The sequence below is a fragment of the Sceloporus occidentalis genome, unplaced genomic scaffold (assembly GCF_023333645.1).
Source record: "Sceloporus occidentalis isolate IW3139 unplaced genomic scaffold, rSceOcc1.0.p SCAF_7, whole genome shotgun sequence".
Taxonomy (NCBI): domain Eukaryota; kingdom Metazoa; phylum Chordata; class Lepidosauria; order Squamata; family Phrynosomatidae; genus Sceloporus; species Sceloporus occidentalis.
Window position 1 is genome coordinate 16,416,847 of NW_028316987.1, and position 14,857 is coordinate 16,431,703.

The 14,857-nt window shown below is 42.5% G+C and overlaps 1 protein-coding gene across 1 annotated transcript; it reads left to right on the top strand.

Annotated features, from left to right (window-relative positions):
- Nucleotides 1-5,170: 5,170 nt before the first annotated feature.
- CCDC200 (coiled-coil domain containing 200) lies at nt 5,171-14,274 on the top strand. The gene is made up of 4 exons (XM_089532118.1): nt 5,171-5,322; nt 9,082-9,172; nt 12,856-12,932; nt 14,063-14,274. The coding sequence occupies exons 1-4, from the start codon at nt 5,251-5,253 to the stop codon at nt 14,087-14,089; spliced, it is 267 nt and encodes an 88-aa protein (XP_089388244.1). The 5' UTR covers nt 5,171-5,250; the 3' UTR covers nt 14,090-14,274.
- Nucleotides 14,275-14,857: the final 583 nt, after the last annotated feature.

Below are 14,857 nucleotides of genomic sequence, written 5' to 3' on the forward strand. Positions count from 1 at the left end.
TGTATGTGAAAGTCACAGTGACTAAGCAAAAGCAATTAAGAAGCCACACAGGTGAAAAAGCTAATGTAATTTAGAAGTCCTGAATGTCAAGGACAGAATTATAGAATGTACAATTGGAAACACCTGAGATTCATTAAGTGTACAAGGTGAAATGATGAAATTCTTAAGTATGGGTTGAACTATGAGAACCAATCAAAATGAATGTACACGCCCACTGGGTGGAAACTGACTAAGTGGGTGGTGTTTGACAATGGCTATAATAATTGCTATGTTTGCCAATGTATTTTGTGTGTAGTTGGAGTAGTTAGGAGATATTGTTGGAGTAATGGAGATTGAGATTTGTAGGGCATATAGTTATTGTATATAGTAGAATAAAGTAGATCTTTTGTACAAGACTACTGAGTTGTCTGGTGTCTTGAGGAAGATACAAGAGCCAGCAGGATCCTGGAGAAGTTTGAAGACTTCTGAGGAAGAAGAGTGAGAAGGCTTGGAGAGTTTGTCAGGGTCTTCAGCCTATTCTCTGAAACTCTGCTGCTTTGGAGAAAAGCACTAACCACTGATCAAAGCTGATCAGCTCCGCTGCATAACAAGGTGGTGAGTTAGAGCCAGAGGTGAAGAGCTACAACTCCCATCATCCCTGATAAAAGACAGTATAAAAACAGCAAAAAACAGCGTTAAAACATCAAATAACAATCTAAAAACAGATAATAAAACATCAACTCACAGGGGGGAAAGCTTGACGGAAAAGGAAAGTTTTTAGCATCCTCTTAAATCCATCAAGGGATGAGGCTGTGCGGAGCTCGTCGGGCAGGGTATTCCATAATCTGGGGGCTGAGATTGAAAATGCCCTCTGTGTTGCACTATAATGAGCACTTGGAATAGACAAAAGATGTTTCCCACCCGACCTGAGAGTGTGGGGCGGATTGTACGGGGAGAGGCGGTCCTCCAAGTACCCTGGGCCCAAGCCATTTAGGGCTTTATAGGTAATAACCAACACCTTGTATTGTGAATGGGCAGCCAATGGAGGTCTTTCAATACAGGTGTTATATGACTGGCCCTGGAGCATCCAGTGACCAGTCTAGCAGCCATGTTATATGTATTGTAGTTGTTTTTCAAAATCTAGAAACTATATATCCCTTCTTTTCAATTCCTATTCGTAGCATTAAGTCAATCCTAAAGTTACTAAATGTTCCCTGCATTCCCCCTTTTCCCCTTACAAATAGATCCTTCTATTATCAACAATACTTTATCCAGAAAATGAGAAAAAGGGATCTGCTTTTAAACAGTACATTGGTCCCTTTCTCAGCATCTTTCATAACATTCCATGATACATTATCATAAATTAATTAAAGTAAAATGTTATTATTCCATCTCCTATTCAGGAAGTCATAGAAAGGTTTCCAGTCTTTCTTTATGGACTCTTCATTTTTCTCCTTTAACCAACATGTCATTCTGTCCATTTCCACCATCATCAGAACCTTCATTAGCCATTTATCCATGGATGGTATTTGATTTGATTTCCAATAAGTAGCATAGTTAATTCTAGCACAAGTGAGTAAATAAAACAAAAGTTTACCATATTGAGTTGAATTTTAAAAACACAACAACAACAATCTTGCAACATGGCGGCAGCACAGTAGGGAATGAGGTTTTATCTGGGGGTTTTAAGTTCCTAATTTGCAAGTTTTATTTTATATCACCGAGCCTTATCAAGCTCTGCTTTGTTTTATTTTATTTTAACTTATCCTTTGTTCAGTGGAATTTTTTCTGGTGCAGAAAAGGCCAATGCAATTTTAGGCTGCATCAATAAAAGTATAGTGTCTAGATCAAGGGAAGTAATAGTGCCACTGTATTCTGCTTTGGTCAGGCCTCACCTGGAATATTGTGTCCAGTTCTGGGCAACACAATTCAAAAAGGACATTGAGAAACTGGAGTGTGTCCAAAGGAGGGTGACTAAAATGGTGAAGAGTCTGGAAACCATGCCCTATGAGGAACGACTTAGGGAGCTGGGGATGTTTAGCCTGGAGAAAAGAAGGTTAAGAGGTGATATGATAGATCTGTTTAAATATTTGAAGGGATGTCATGTTGAGGAGGGAGCAAGCTTGTTTTCTGCTGCTCCAAAGACTAGGACCCGGAACAATGGATGCAAGCTCCAGGGAAAGAGATTCCACCTCAACATTAGGAGGAACTTCCTGACAGTGATGACTGTCTGACAGTGGAACACATTCCCTTGGAATGTAGTGGAGTCTCCTTCCTTGGAGGTCTTTAAGCAGAGGCTGGATGGCCATCTGTCAGGGATGCTTTGATTTGGATTTCCTGCATGGCAGGGGGGTGGACTGGATGGCCCTTGTGGTCTTTTCCAACTCTATGATACTATGATTTACACCAAAGCAGACTGGCATCCTGAGTGGAAAAGACAGTAACAACCCTGGGATGACCTGCACCCCTTCAGCAGCTGCTATTCTGTCCCATTTGATAAATTCACATCAGTCCAGGATAATTCTCCTGAAGTCTCTGGAGGTGGTTCTCATTCCATGATATTTAACATATTACAGCAGAGTTTTGGATGTGTGTTTGAAGTGAGTAAAATTCTGCTGGAAAAAATCTTCCCTCTGTCCTGATTAGACCATTAACATGCCAAAGTTTTGCTTCATTCAACCATGATTGTTTAGGCCCACTTTATTCCTACCCTGTTCATGCTCCTAATCACAGAAGCATCAACATCTCATCTCCGAGAGACAGAAAACATGAGCATCTTGATTCTCCTCCAGCTTTGCCATCACACTATACCAACTAGCTTGAGAGTCCAGCCATACTGCAGAGGGAGAAGTGAAGGGACTGTGAAGGGCAGAGCGACTTGAAGTCCTTTGTCTGGTAATGCCTGCCATTTCAATGGAACAGAGACCCCCAACATAGTCACCTACAAGGGAAAAGGAAACAAGATCCACTGATCTATTGTTTTATACAAAAGATGTGAATGAACTAAGCAAGTTTATTCAGCCAGTTGTATCAAATGATTCACTGCTAGCAAATCACTGAGGGTTAGGGCAAAAGAAATGCTCAAAATGATTTCAAAAATATCCTCTGCTTTATAGATCTTTAGGGGGGGGGGAGCATGGAAACAGCAGTCTCCAGCTGCTCTGGGGGAAAAGTCTGGGTCTCATAGATCACAAATGCCTCCTTAAGAATTATGATGGCACCAATCTAACAGCAACTTACACCAAAGTCGATAGGAAACTGCTTTTTCCTGTATGTTCCTTTCCATATGTTCTGCTCAGCAGCTAAGACTTTGGTCTGTATTCCTCAGCCATTTGAGGCTCAGGTGGGTAGCAGTAAGGAGCAGGCCCTTTTTAGTATGGTCACCATTACCACCATAACCTGTGGCATGACCTCTCAAGGGAGATTCACCATGTTCTAAAACTTTAGCATTTTGTATGACTGCTCAAACTTATCTTCCTTCTGTCAGAACTGTGTCAGTTTTGTGGGCTTTACGAGCTTCTGTTTCTGCTAAATGTGGTTTATTATGTAGTTGGGTCTACTACAAGCATGGCTGCAGCTACTTGATGGCTGCAGGCTGCTTTGCATTTCTTTGTGCAAAAAATAACCCAGTGTCACCAGATCTTAAGCCAGGCTATTTCCAAAACTCTTGCCTATTTTACCACTTACTTGAGTGCTGGCAGATGGGACAGGCGACAAAAGCTTCAACAAGTTGCCTTCTGGTCAGGTGAAGAAGATAGAGTATACCTTTGCTTCCTTTGAAGTGTACCTGGGAGAATACAAGACCAAGTAGTAAAATATGAGGAGCAGATACCAAAGCAGAGGCAAAGGGTTCATCTTTCGATGGAGTACAGCATCGGCTTGTTCAACAATGAGCCTTGCCAGGTTTGGCCAAAGTTGAAGGCCAGCCTAACAATGCTCTGAAGTTTTCTCTCATGCTGGGTCTGCCTAGCTAAGAAGGCCGTTGAAAGGCTCAATGTTCACCCTTGCATACACCCTGAGAAAGCAAACATTGCACTACAACTTTCCCTGCAACTGCTGACCACAACCACATAGTGGTTGGGTCTGGCAGAGGGCTAAGAAAAACTTTCCATTATCTTCCTTGCAGGGGATTTCTCTTTTAAATCCTCTCAATGTCATTAAATAAAAATATAAAAGTCCTCAGTTCTAACACTTCTTTTCAAATCCCCCCCCCCCCCCCCGGACATCAAATATTCAAAGAAAGGTTTAAAGCTTAATTTTAAAAAAATGACGTAGCATCCCTCAGCTCCAAATATATTGAGGTACAATGCTCATAATCCCTGCGTAAGCATGGGAGTTGTAGTCTAATGCACCAGGATTCCAGGAGCAGTGATGGCTGAATTAAAGGAAAACAGGATAGCACTTTGGAGCTTCATATGCTGTCTCAGAATAAAAATCATTTATTTGGAGGCACATCCAAGGTGATACCTCCTCTTGTTGCTATACAAAGCCACATCTGCACTTGACAGAACCCTTAGAAAGACTACATGCTGAAAGCTCAGAAGGAGAATTCATTTGGATTAGTTTCACCATACCAAGTGCTGTCGCTGGCATTTTCCTTTTGGACCCTCCATGGCTTTGATTCGTAAATGGCCTCTCTATTAATGCTCAGCCACTTTCCAAGTGCCAGAAGCCTCTCCTGAAGGACTGGAGCAATCAGCCCTTCTTTCGTGGGAAGGTAGTTGCCCCCATAACTCACAGTTTGCACAAGTTCCTGTATGAAGGCATAAAACAAAACATGAGAGTGCCCCAACTCAGAAACAGAAAGACTAGTTCTGAAAGAGAATCATAAAACTGGAAGAGGCTGTGTGTTTTGAGTTAACTCTTCTAGACTATAGAAATAATGCACTTTGACACCACTTTAGCTGGTATGGCTCCATCCAATAAACTGCAATTCCCAGGAACCTCTAGCACTGAGCCAGGGCAGTTAAAGCGGTCTCAAAGTGGATTATTTCTGCAGTGGGTTTAGGACCCTCCTTCCTGGTTCCGAGGCTTCTTGGAAGAGCTGGGCCCACAATTGGCAATGCTGGGTTTGGGAGGGAGTCTCCCTGGTTGCTTTAGCGCGCCTTGAGAAGAGGCCAAGACTGGGAGCAGTGCCTGTCCTTTGCTGCCCCCTGCTGGCGGTGCTCCGGTAAGCGCAGGCCAGAGCCCCAGGCGTCCTCTCCAGTTGCTGGGCATCAGGGGCTGCATTGTGAGGCTGGGCAGGGCTCCTTCCCTCCGGTGGCCAGCGAAATGGCCGGAGCCTACCATTGGGAAGCCCGCCGCAGGCAGATGGTGATGGATCGCCGTCTGAGGCTGATGCAGGTGGCTTTAGGGCAGCTTGGGGTGGCTGGGAAAGTCCTTAGGGCAACATGCAAGGAGGGAGTATTAGCAAGAGAGGCAGAGGAGATGGAGGAAGGGGTCACCAGACCTTTTTTTGGTCCTCCTTTTCCAGGACGCATCCTACATTCCAGGAGGACAGAAGGCTGGCATTCTGTCTAGTATTGCTATGCAGTTCTGCTGGATCTGTAGTTTGTTGGGGTGCACAAAACACACAACCCCAAAACATGTTTTAGAAATGGCTTCCAGTACCAAAAAGTTTTGTGTTGAGCTTGCATAGCTTATTATTTCACAGTTATTTTACTGTTTTAACTATGTTGCTTTTAACCTATGTTTTAAGCTTGGTATTCATTGTTGATTATTTTGATTATTGGTGTTTTATTGATTATTGATGTTTTATTGGTTGTATCTCTTCTTTGGGGCGCCCCTCTTATGCTGACCTGAATACTATTTTTGGGAGGCGATGGTCTTTCATCCTAGAAACGTGTCCTGCCCAGCGCAGCTGCGTCCTCAAAAAATGCAACAACATAGAATAAAACCCTTGACCCATTCTAACATTTTATATACAGCGTGCCCGCGTCATACGCGGGTGCGCTTTACGCGGCTTGAGCATACGAGCTCAAGCTGCGGGGGGTGCGCAGGGCGGAAGGGGTGGCGCATCCCATTCAATTGAATGGGCACGCATGCCCGTTGCGCCCCGTGCGCCACCGCGCTGCCGTGCACTAGCCCCATTGTTTACAATGGGGCTTGAGCATAGGCGGAATTCACCTTACACGGAGGGATCCGGAATGGATCCCCGCGTAAGGCGAGGGCCCACTGTACTCTTTCCAACTTTTCATGCATGAAAACTGAGATGTATGTTCTCCATTTTGACTAAGGAGCATGATTTTGCATGTACATGAGTGCTTTTAGCCTTGATTTGGCCACATCCTCCTTTTCCCTCGACTGTCCTCCGTTTCACGGTGCCTTGTCCTCTATTGTGGTTAGGAGGACCTCTGAGCGCAGGGCACCCAAAGGGTGTTAAGGAGCTTCTCGGTCATACCCTGAGCTCCTTTGGGCTGTCAGCCAAATGGTTTGACTCTGGAGAGTCAGGGGCCAATGATGATGATGGCATCCAATTGGTTTGGTCCTGGGGAGCCAGGGACCAGCAAGGACTGAAGTCAAGGCAGCCAGTAGCAACTTCTCTTCAGGGGAATGAAGAGACAAAAGCCAGGTGAATGGCTCTGAGACAGTTTGTCCGCAGCAAAAGAGCGTCTCTAGCCATGGCGAGGGAGGCAAGCCGGTGGCCATTCTATAAGTCTCTCTCAGAGATAAGAGGTGGAAATTGCGGCAGTGAAGCATGCGCTGTTTTAAAAATGTTTCTCAGGAATAATGGGGCTTTGCCAAGTGCGCCAGTAAGGCAGGCATGATTTGAAAACATTACCTCAAGAGAAAAGGCAGGAAAAGTTCTGCCAAGCACACCAATTCCCTCAGAAAGGGAAAGGGCCTTGCCAGTGTGAAGGCTGCACCTCAGCTGTTGTTAAAGCAACTATACCTCAGGATTTAAATTTGTACTTAAGTACGTCATTCTTTAAGAAATCGCAGTACCGGCTGTTGTAAAACAGCTTTAGTTCAGAATTTAAATCCACATTTAAGTAAGCAATTCTCTAAGAAATCGCAGGGCAAGCTGTTGTTAAAACAACTTTACCTCAGAATTTAAATCCACATTTAAGTAAGCGATTCTCTAAGAAACTGCATTTAGTTCAGAATTTAAATTCACATTCAAGTATGCGATTCTCTAAGAAACTGCAGTACAGGCTGTTGTTAAAACAGCTTTAGTTCAGAATTTAAATTCACATTTAAGTATACGATTATCTTGAAAAACATAGCATTTGCTTTAAAATATGAACGATGTTAAAAAATTAACACCAAAACACCAGATTGATCCTGTCAAATTGAGTTTTTTAAAGTCTGACAGGAAAATGAATCTCTGAGGAATCCCTAGATGCTGCTGCTTGTGCGGCAGACAAAAGGAACTGAGGGTTTAGGCAGGAAACCGACTAATGAAGGCAGTTGGAGGGCGGAAGGGGCAACTGCCAAAACGCCTTCAATATCTCCAAGGAGGTTCTGGTGTGTGAATTCACAGAGACCACCAAGAAGAAGAAATGTGTATGCCCAAGCCCCATTGAAAAAAATGGGGTTCATGAATAATAATAATAATAATAATAATAATAATAATAATAAATTTATTTATATCCCACCTCTCTACAAAGCAATCGTGACAGCTTACCAAGTTAAAATATACAATCCGAACCCTCAACCCACCCACCCCTTATAATAGAATTAAACAGTGTGGAATTAAAAACATAAAAACATTACTTAAAAAAGACAATACAATAATAACTGTGATGAAGTCAGGGTTCAACAGTTAGATTTTCCTTCCGATGGCCAGAGAACTATTCAGGAAAGGCCTGCCGGAAGAGATCCGTCTTTATAGCTTTTTAAAAGCTATTTAGGGTGGTAATATGACGGATCTCGTCCGGCAGGCCATTCCATAATCTGGGAGCAACATCTGAAAAGGTCCTCTGGGAGGTCGAGGACAGCCTTGTTTTACAAAGTTGTAACAGGTTTTCCCCCGAGGATCTAAGTGTGTGGGGAGGATTATATGGAAGGAGGCAGTCCCGAAGATAGGTTGGACCCAAGCCATTGAGGGCATGTGGCATGTGTGCCATGGGCATGTGTGCCATTGTTTTTCCTGCCGCGCAGCTTCAGCGTAAGCTGAAAGCTGCGTATGGCACACCCGCGTATGGCACAGGTGCACTGTGCTACATCGGGTGAAGGAGAAGACAAGAAAAGGGAAGCAGCTAACCCAGTGAGGCCCAAACTTTGCTTTTCCAGGCATTTTGAACTTCAGCTCCCTGAAGCCTAGCTATCTTGGCCAATAATCAGGAATTCTGGGAGCTAAAGTCTAAAACATCTTGAGGATCAAATGTGAAGTTTAAGGCTTTCATGGCCGGCATCCATAGTTTTTTGTGGATTTTTCAGGCTATGTGGCCATATTCTAGAAGAGTTTATTCCTGACGTTTCACCAGCATCTATGGCTGGCATCTTCTCTGAAGATTTACTTTTCTAGAACATGGCCACGTAGCCCAAAAACCCCACAAAAAATCTTGAGGATCAAAGTTTGGGAATCACTGATCTAACCCATAGTCCAGTGATGGTGAACCTTTTCGAGGCCAAGTGCCCAAATTGCAACCCAAAACCCACTTATTTATTGCAAAGTGCCATGTCCCTCTGGCTTTCTAGTAACAAACTCTGGCAAACTCTGTGCTGGGATGATGGCACATGTGCCCACAGAGAGGGCTCTGAGTGACACCTCTGGCATGTGTGCCATAGGTTCGCCATCACTGTTATAGTCTCTGTATGCTCTTGGTGGTTGCAGTGGAAACTGATATGTCGGTTTTCCCTCCTTATAATCTCTGCATAATTGGTAAAGCAACCCACCCACCAAAGCAAAGCAAAGATGAAAGTAGAAGGAGAACCATTTACACATGAGGCGCAGAGCAATGATGAGCAATCTGGCACTTCCAAAATAGAAAGAAGTGAAGGGAGGGAACCAAGAAGAGACCCCAGGGGACAGGCCAGGAATGACATAGGACCGGTGTGGAGCAGAGGGAAGAGTGAATACCTGGATTATGTTAAAATGGCATTGGCCGGGCAAAGCTAGCTTTGTAATGTTCATGGCTGTGTTTTTGTGCTACGCAGGCAAGAGGACCCTCTGAAGGAATGCAGCGTATGGAAGTTCCCAAAGAGCCACCCCCCAGTCAGATGGCCCAGAAACCACCACCCCCACATGGTAAGAACGCCATCATCCAAGAGAATGTCCATAGAAGAGAAAGGAGTATTCAGGGGATTGTATTGCTCTAGCAGGGAGCCCTGCTTGTTCCTCAAGCCTTAGGAATCTAATGTCTGGGGAATCCAACTAACAGTTCATCCTGCCCTATTCTGATTGCTCAAGCTTTGCTTGCAACTATTGCTTAGAGAAGACACTTTCCAAATCACCAGAGATGGCATTTCTAGGGACTTGGGATAATTAATTTGTACTTAGGCTGAAGTGAGACTTAATTTGAGCCTGAATGTAGTCCAGTGAAGGTTACTGTTGAACTGCAGCTTCCTAGCCAGCATAGCGAATGGTCTGGAATGCTTTGAGTTGCCACCTAAGAATATATTCTTACCACTGATTTAATCCCTGGACCTGTTTTTGCACACGATGTACCATTGGAATAGATTATCCATAAAGACAGTACCCATCTACCCTACTTGGCATAGCCAACATTAAAGTATGATGACAGTTGGTGTCCAACAACATCTGGAGGCTTTTGTGATAAACAGGGATCCCTGTCTTGTCTGTGGAGGCAGAGGGCATTTTACATTCACCACCAATTGCCCACAACCAGTTCGGCTGTAATGGTCCAAAGTACACTGCAGAAATAATCCAGTTTGAGACCGATTTAACTGCCCTGGCTCAATGCTAGGGAATTCTGGGAACTATAGTGTTTGTGAGACATTCAGCCTTCTCTGTCAGAGGGCTCTGGTGCCATAATAAATCCCAGTTCCTAGGATTTCCTAGCACTGAGCCAGGGCAGTTAAAACAGTCTCAAACTGGATTATTTCCGCAGTGTGTTTTGGACCAGTGTTTCTGAAGCTCCACGCAGATCAGAATATCAGTGCTTCTCCTTTGAGGAATTAACTGCTAAAAGTCAATAGTTTGAGGTGGGGTTTAAACAGCGAAAATCATGTGAAAATCATGCCATCATGATTAACATTTTCACATGATGTCATGATTAAAGTGCCATTATCCCAGAAATAAACAAACAATAAACAGCAAAAATAATTCATGGGATTTCCCCTGACACTTTATTGCTGTTTATTTCCTGTTTATTCCTGGGGATAATGGCACTTTAATCATGAAATTGTGTGAAAATATTAATCATGATTGCATGGTTTTCACTCGATTTTTGCTGTTTAAACCCCTGATTTTCCCGTGTGATAAAGTCCATTGTAAGAAGTGACCTGCATAACACCAAAATCCACTCCATTTGGGAAGGTGGGTCTACATTTTAAAGAGTATTTCAGATTCCTACAAAGTGTAGTAACTATACTGATGGTCCACTTTGTAGCTAGATCCGTTTTTAGTATGTTATGTTATAAGCAGTGCTCAGGAAATTTGCTTTTTTGAATTGCCCCTCTCAGAACACTCTGGCCAAGTACATTTTCCAAGCTTTAATCAATAAGACAATTAGAAAGGGAAATGACTCTTACATTGTGATAATCAATGAGCTAGTGACTAAGTAGAGGAATCAGAAAGCCATTTATTTTATGTACTGGTTAAGTACATATCTGTATCAACACAGAAATGTATTTGGGGTGTATGAGTAAGCTGTTTTGTGGGTGCTACTCAACACATTCTCAAAGGAGAGACTTACAGTGTCAATATGTTAGTCAACATCTGAACAGTTTGTCCATAATTTTAGGATCCTAAGATCAGAACATAGGCTTCTTTTTACTTTAAAGCAAACTTGACTTAAAGTATTAACAAACGCTCATCCACAACTCAACACCTCCACATTCACTGGTGCTTGGTGGATGAAATATTAATGCACTGCAGGTAGTTGAAAATTGGGTGTAGGATGTCTGGTACAGTAGCCTTCTTTAAGAAGATGGGTCATGTTTCAAGGAAGTATTGTAATGTAAAACAGGGCTTCAGTGGCACTTCCACAAATAATTATGTTTAGGTTTTTCCATGTTGTCTGAGACCTGAGGGGACTCCAAAGGACAGGCCTTAATTTCAGCACATTTATGCAGTTTACTAACCTTTTTTTTTAAAAAAAAGTCACCAGAAGAGACTGGTATGGCTCCAGTGGTTATGGTGGCATGGAAAATGGCAATAATAATAATAATAATAATAATAATAATAATAATAATAATAATAGTAATAAATTTCCATTACGCTGTGGTAGTACTGAATCATTGTTGTCTGGATGCAGTATGCACATTTACCCAGCTTTGGCTGGTGTGTCAGTTGTTCACTTTCTTAGGAAAGCCAAATCTGACCACAGTAGTAGTAGTAGTAGTAGTAGTAATAGTAATAGTTCATGCCTTAGTTAACTCCTGATTAGACTACTGTAATCTGCTCTATGTGGGGCTGCCCTTGAAAAGTCTTTGGAAGCTGCAGTTAGTGCAAAATGCAGCAGCAAGACTGCTGTCAGGTGTGCATTTGAAATGTAACAGTAGTCTTGTAAGAACTACACTGGCTTCTAATTTGCTTCTGAACTCAGTTCAAAGTTCTGATGTTGATCTACAAAGCCCTAAATGACTTAGGGCCAAGATACCCGAAAGGCTGCCTCCTCCCATGTGAGCCTGCCAGAAATGTGAGATCTTCAAGGGAGGCCCTGTTGCATGTCTCAGTAACTCATACATGTAACAAGGCTTTCCCTGTAAATATTCTTTGATTGTGGAACTCCCTACCCAAGAAAGTTAGGCTGACCCCATCTCTTTTAAGCTTCCGGTGAGCAGCCAAAACAGTGTTAGTCTGCATGGCATTCAAAGTTTCAAATTGCTGTTTTTAACTGTTTTAAAATTGGAGTCTAGGATTTTTAGGATTGCTTGTAGATGTTTTTGAAGTTTTAATGTATTTTAAGATTTTTTTTTAAAATGTTTGTATTGTTCTAATTGTTTTATGTTTGTTCAGTGCCTCAGGGGCCCATGTGGGTTGGGAGGCAATACAGAAATACTTTAAATAAATAAACAAATAATCAATATGTGGTACATAGGAAGCAGTGCTAGGAGAGAGAAGGACAAGTCCGGGAAACTAGTTCTACTAGCTAAGTCAATTTCAGATCTTGAAAAGTTAACTTTGTTGACTACAATGCCCAGACTATTACAACTGGGGAATTCTGGGAGTTGTCAAAAAGTAACTTTTCTTAGCTCAGAACAATTGAATGGCTACACCAAAGCAGTGGGAGCTTATGCTGGTGGCATGGTGAATCCACTCCACATTTTACCCTGGACTTTAAAGGAGTTCTCAAAGGTTGCTGAACCTTATTTGTAAATAGGGTCAGTGTCGTGGGGCGCTCTTTTAAAGCTAGCAAAAACGTGGAGTGGATTCCCTGCCCAACTGACATGGGATCCAAAGGGGGGAAAAGTAGACACATCAGGGGCTACATAAAAACATAAATATAAATACAAAATTAAAAGGATAACACATAATTGTATAGTAAAAATACATATTATATCATTCTAATCTTTGCACACTGAAGAAGGTCACTGGAACATATACAGTATAGGCCAAAACTACATTAGTATTTCCCCCCAAACAAACCAGCCATTCACTGAGCACCCCTCTTTTGAATGCTCTCCAGTTTTTGTCATTTCCTCTGACAAGGAAGCCACCAGTTTCCAATACATCACAGCCTCAAATTCTACTGATAGTAAGAATTTACACTTTACACTTGGCTCTCATCTTATAATTTCTTGCAGAAGTGAAGGAAGACCCTTGTCCGTGCAACACAGACCATGTACTGAAGCACAGTGGCAAACTGTTGAAAAGATACACGGTAAGTCAGATGAGCTGGAGAGAAAGAACAAATGCTTCTTCATTATGGCATGTGGGGAGGGCACCTTGTTCCAGTGCAGCCAGCTGTGAAGCAGTAAAGTCTCCTGTCATCTGCATTGTCCTTTCTCTCTCATAAGGTTTGTAGCAGGGGTGTGCAATGTGTAGTCCTCCAGATGTTCTTGGCTACAAGTTCCAGCAGCCATAGATAGATAGATCGATAGAGTGGGATGGTGAGAATTGTAATCCAACAACTTTTGGAGCAGTTTCACGTGCCCCATCTCTGGTTTGTGATTACTTTTAACAATGCCTTCCCAGCTAACTGCCTTTCCTGGACCTTCTGGCTTGCTTCTTCTTCCAAACATTGAGGCAAGGCAGACCCCAACTAGTCAGAATAGTGGAAGAGCATTTGAAAGCAGTGAAGGAAATTGAGGGACAGATCTGATAATCATAGATAAGTTATTTCTCTCTACCAGAAATATCTGACTTTCACAGATTTGGGCCCTTTCACACTACACAATAACGATGTGCTGTGATTCCATGTTAAGTGCCATGGTCCTGGCCTAGGGAATACTGGGGTTTGCAGTTTAGGGAGGAGTATTAAGAATTCTCTCCCAGAGAGTTCTAGTGCCTCAGTAAACTCTAGCAGGCTCTAGGATTCTATATGATGCAGCAATGCCAGTTAAAGTGTTACCATTGTAGACTGTGAAAGGGCTTCATGATGTAGGACATTGTGTTTAGTAAAGGGGCATCTCCAGAGGTGTGGGTAACAGAGAAAAGAGACTGCAATACTGTGGTATAGATTTTCACTCTTAAGGAAGAGGTAAGCTGTTGCAGCAAAATTCGATGGAGTACTGAAAGATTGTGCCAATTTAAACTTAGTAGTTTCTAAGGTACCACAGAACTCTGTGGTATAGACATTGCTATTATTGAAATTATATTTAAATATTGGAAACAATTGTTTATTCTGCTATCATCAGTATAAGTATCAAGCTCCCGTCATTTATTATCTAATTTCTTACAACTCCTTTATTAATGCATTTTACCTAATATTGCTCTCTTGTTCAGTACAAAGTACATTTCTAGAAACCCAGGATCCTTTATAATACCAATGGTTTCCTTGTTCTCTTATAGACCACAGAGTATATTCAACAATGGTAACCCATGAAGCTGCTAATAGTAGCAGGAAGAGATTCTCTTTTCTGGCTCTGAACTGGAGGACAAAATGTTGCTGTCATCTGTGGTGCAAGACCCTTGCCAGAGCGAATGGTGAAGAGTTAATGACTCCATGCATAGGAAACCTGCCCTAGTTTGCAATAAAAAACTCTTCCCTGTCGCAAACCCAAAGTATGGCTCATTAGTGTGAAACTGCGTGTAACAAATTTATGGCTTTCCCTAGAAACTTCTCACATTTCAAGTCTTTGGAATGTCCAGCTACAGTATAGAGAGCTGTTGCATATCTGTATTGGGGGTATGTGTGGGGTGGGGTGGGGTGGAAGAGGAGAGAACTAAAATATTTCCAGATGGGTACATATAACCATTATTATGATTTGTTGCCAGAGAGCTGCCCGGCTTGTTTGAAAAGGCCAATATCCAGCATAGCCAATGGTGAGAGATTATGAGGTTTGCTGTCAAAAAAACATCTGGAGGAGCAAATTTGCCCAATAAGAGGATTGATGACCTTAAAACTTCAACTCTGGGGATCTTTGCAATTGCACAGGAGCCTGAATACACTGAAGGCATCAGATACTGTCTGATCTTGGAAACTGAGCAGGGTCAAGCCTGGTTAGTAGTTGGATGGGGGATTGAAAAGCAATATCAAATGCCATAGGCAACATTTCAGAGGAAGGCAATAGCAAATCACCTCAAATTCCTCTCCTAGGAAAATACATTGAATAATGTGGTTGCCATTAATTGACAGGTGGTTTG

Excerpts from the sequence above, each read along its gene's own strand:
- CCDC200 (XM_089532118.1), top strand. The coding sequence starts at position 5,251 with ATGGCCGGAGCCTACCATTGGGAAGCCCGCCGCAGGCAGATGGTGATG. Across the intron at positions 5,323-9,081 it reads GCCGTCTGAGGCTGATGCAG|GCAAGAGGACCCTCTGAAGG; the intron begins GTGGCTTTAGGG and ends TGTGCTACGCAG. Across the intron at positions 12,933-14,062 it reads AACTGTTGAAAAGATACACG|ACCACAGAGTATATTCAACA; the intron begins GTAAGTCAGATG and ends GTTCTCTTATAG.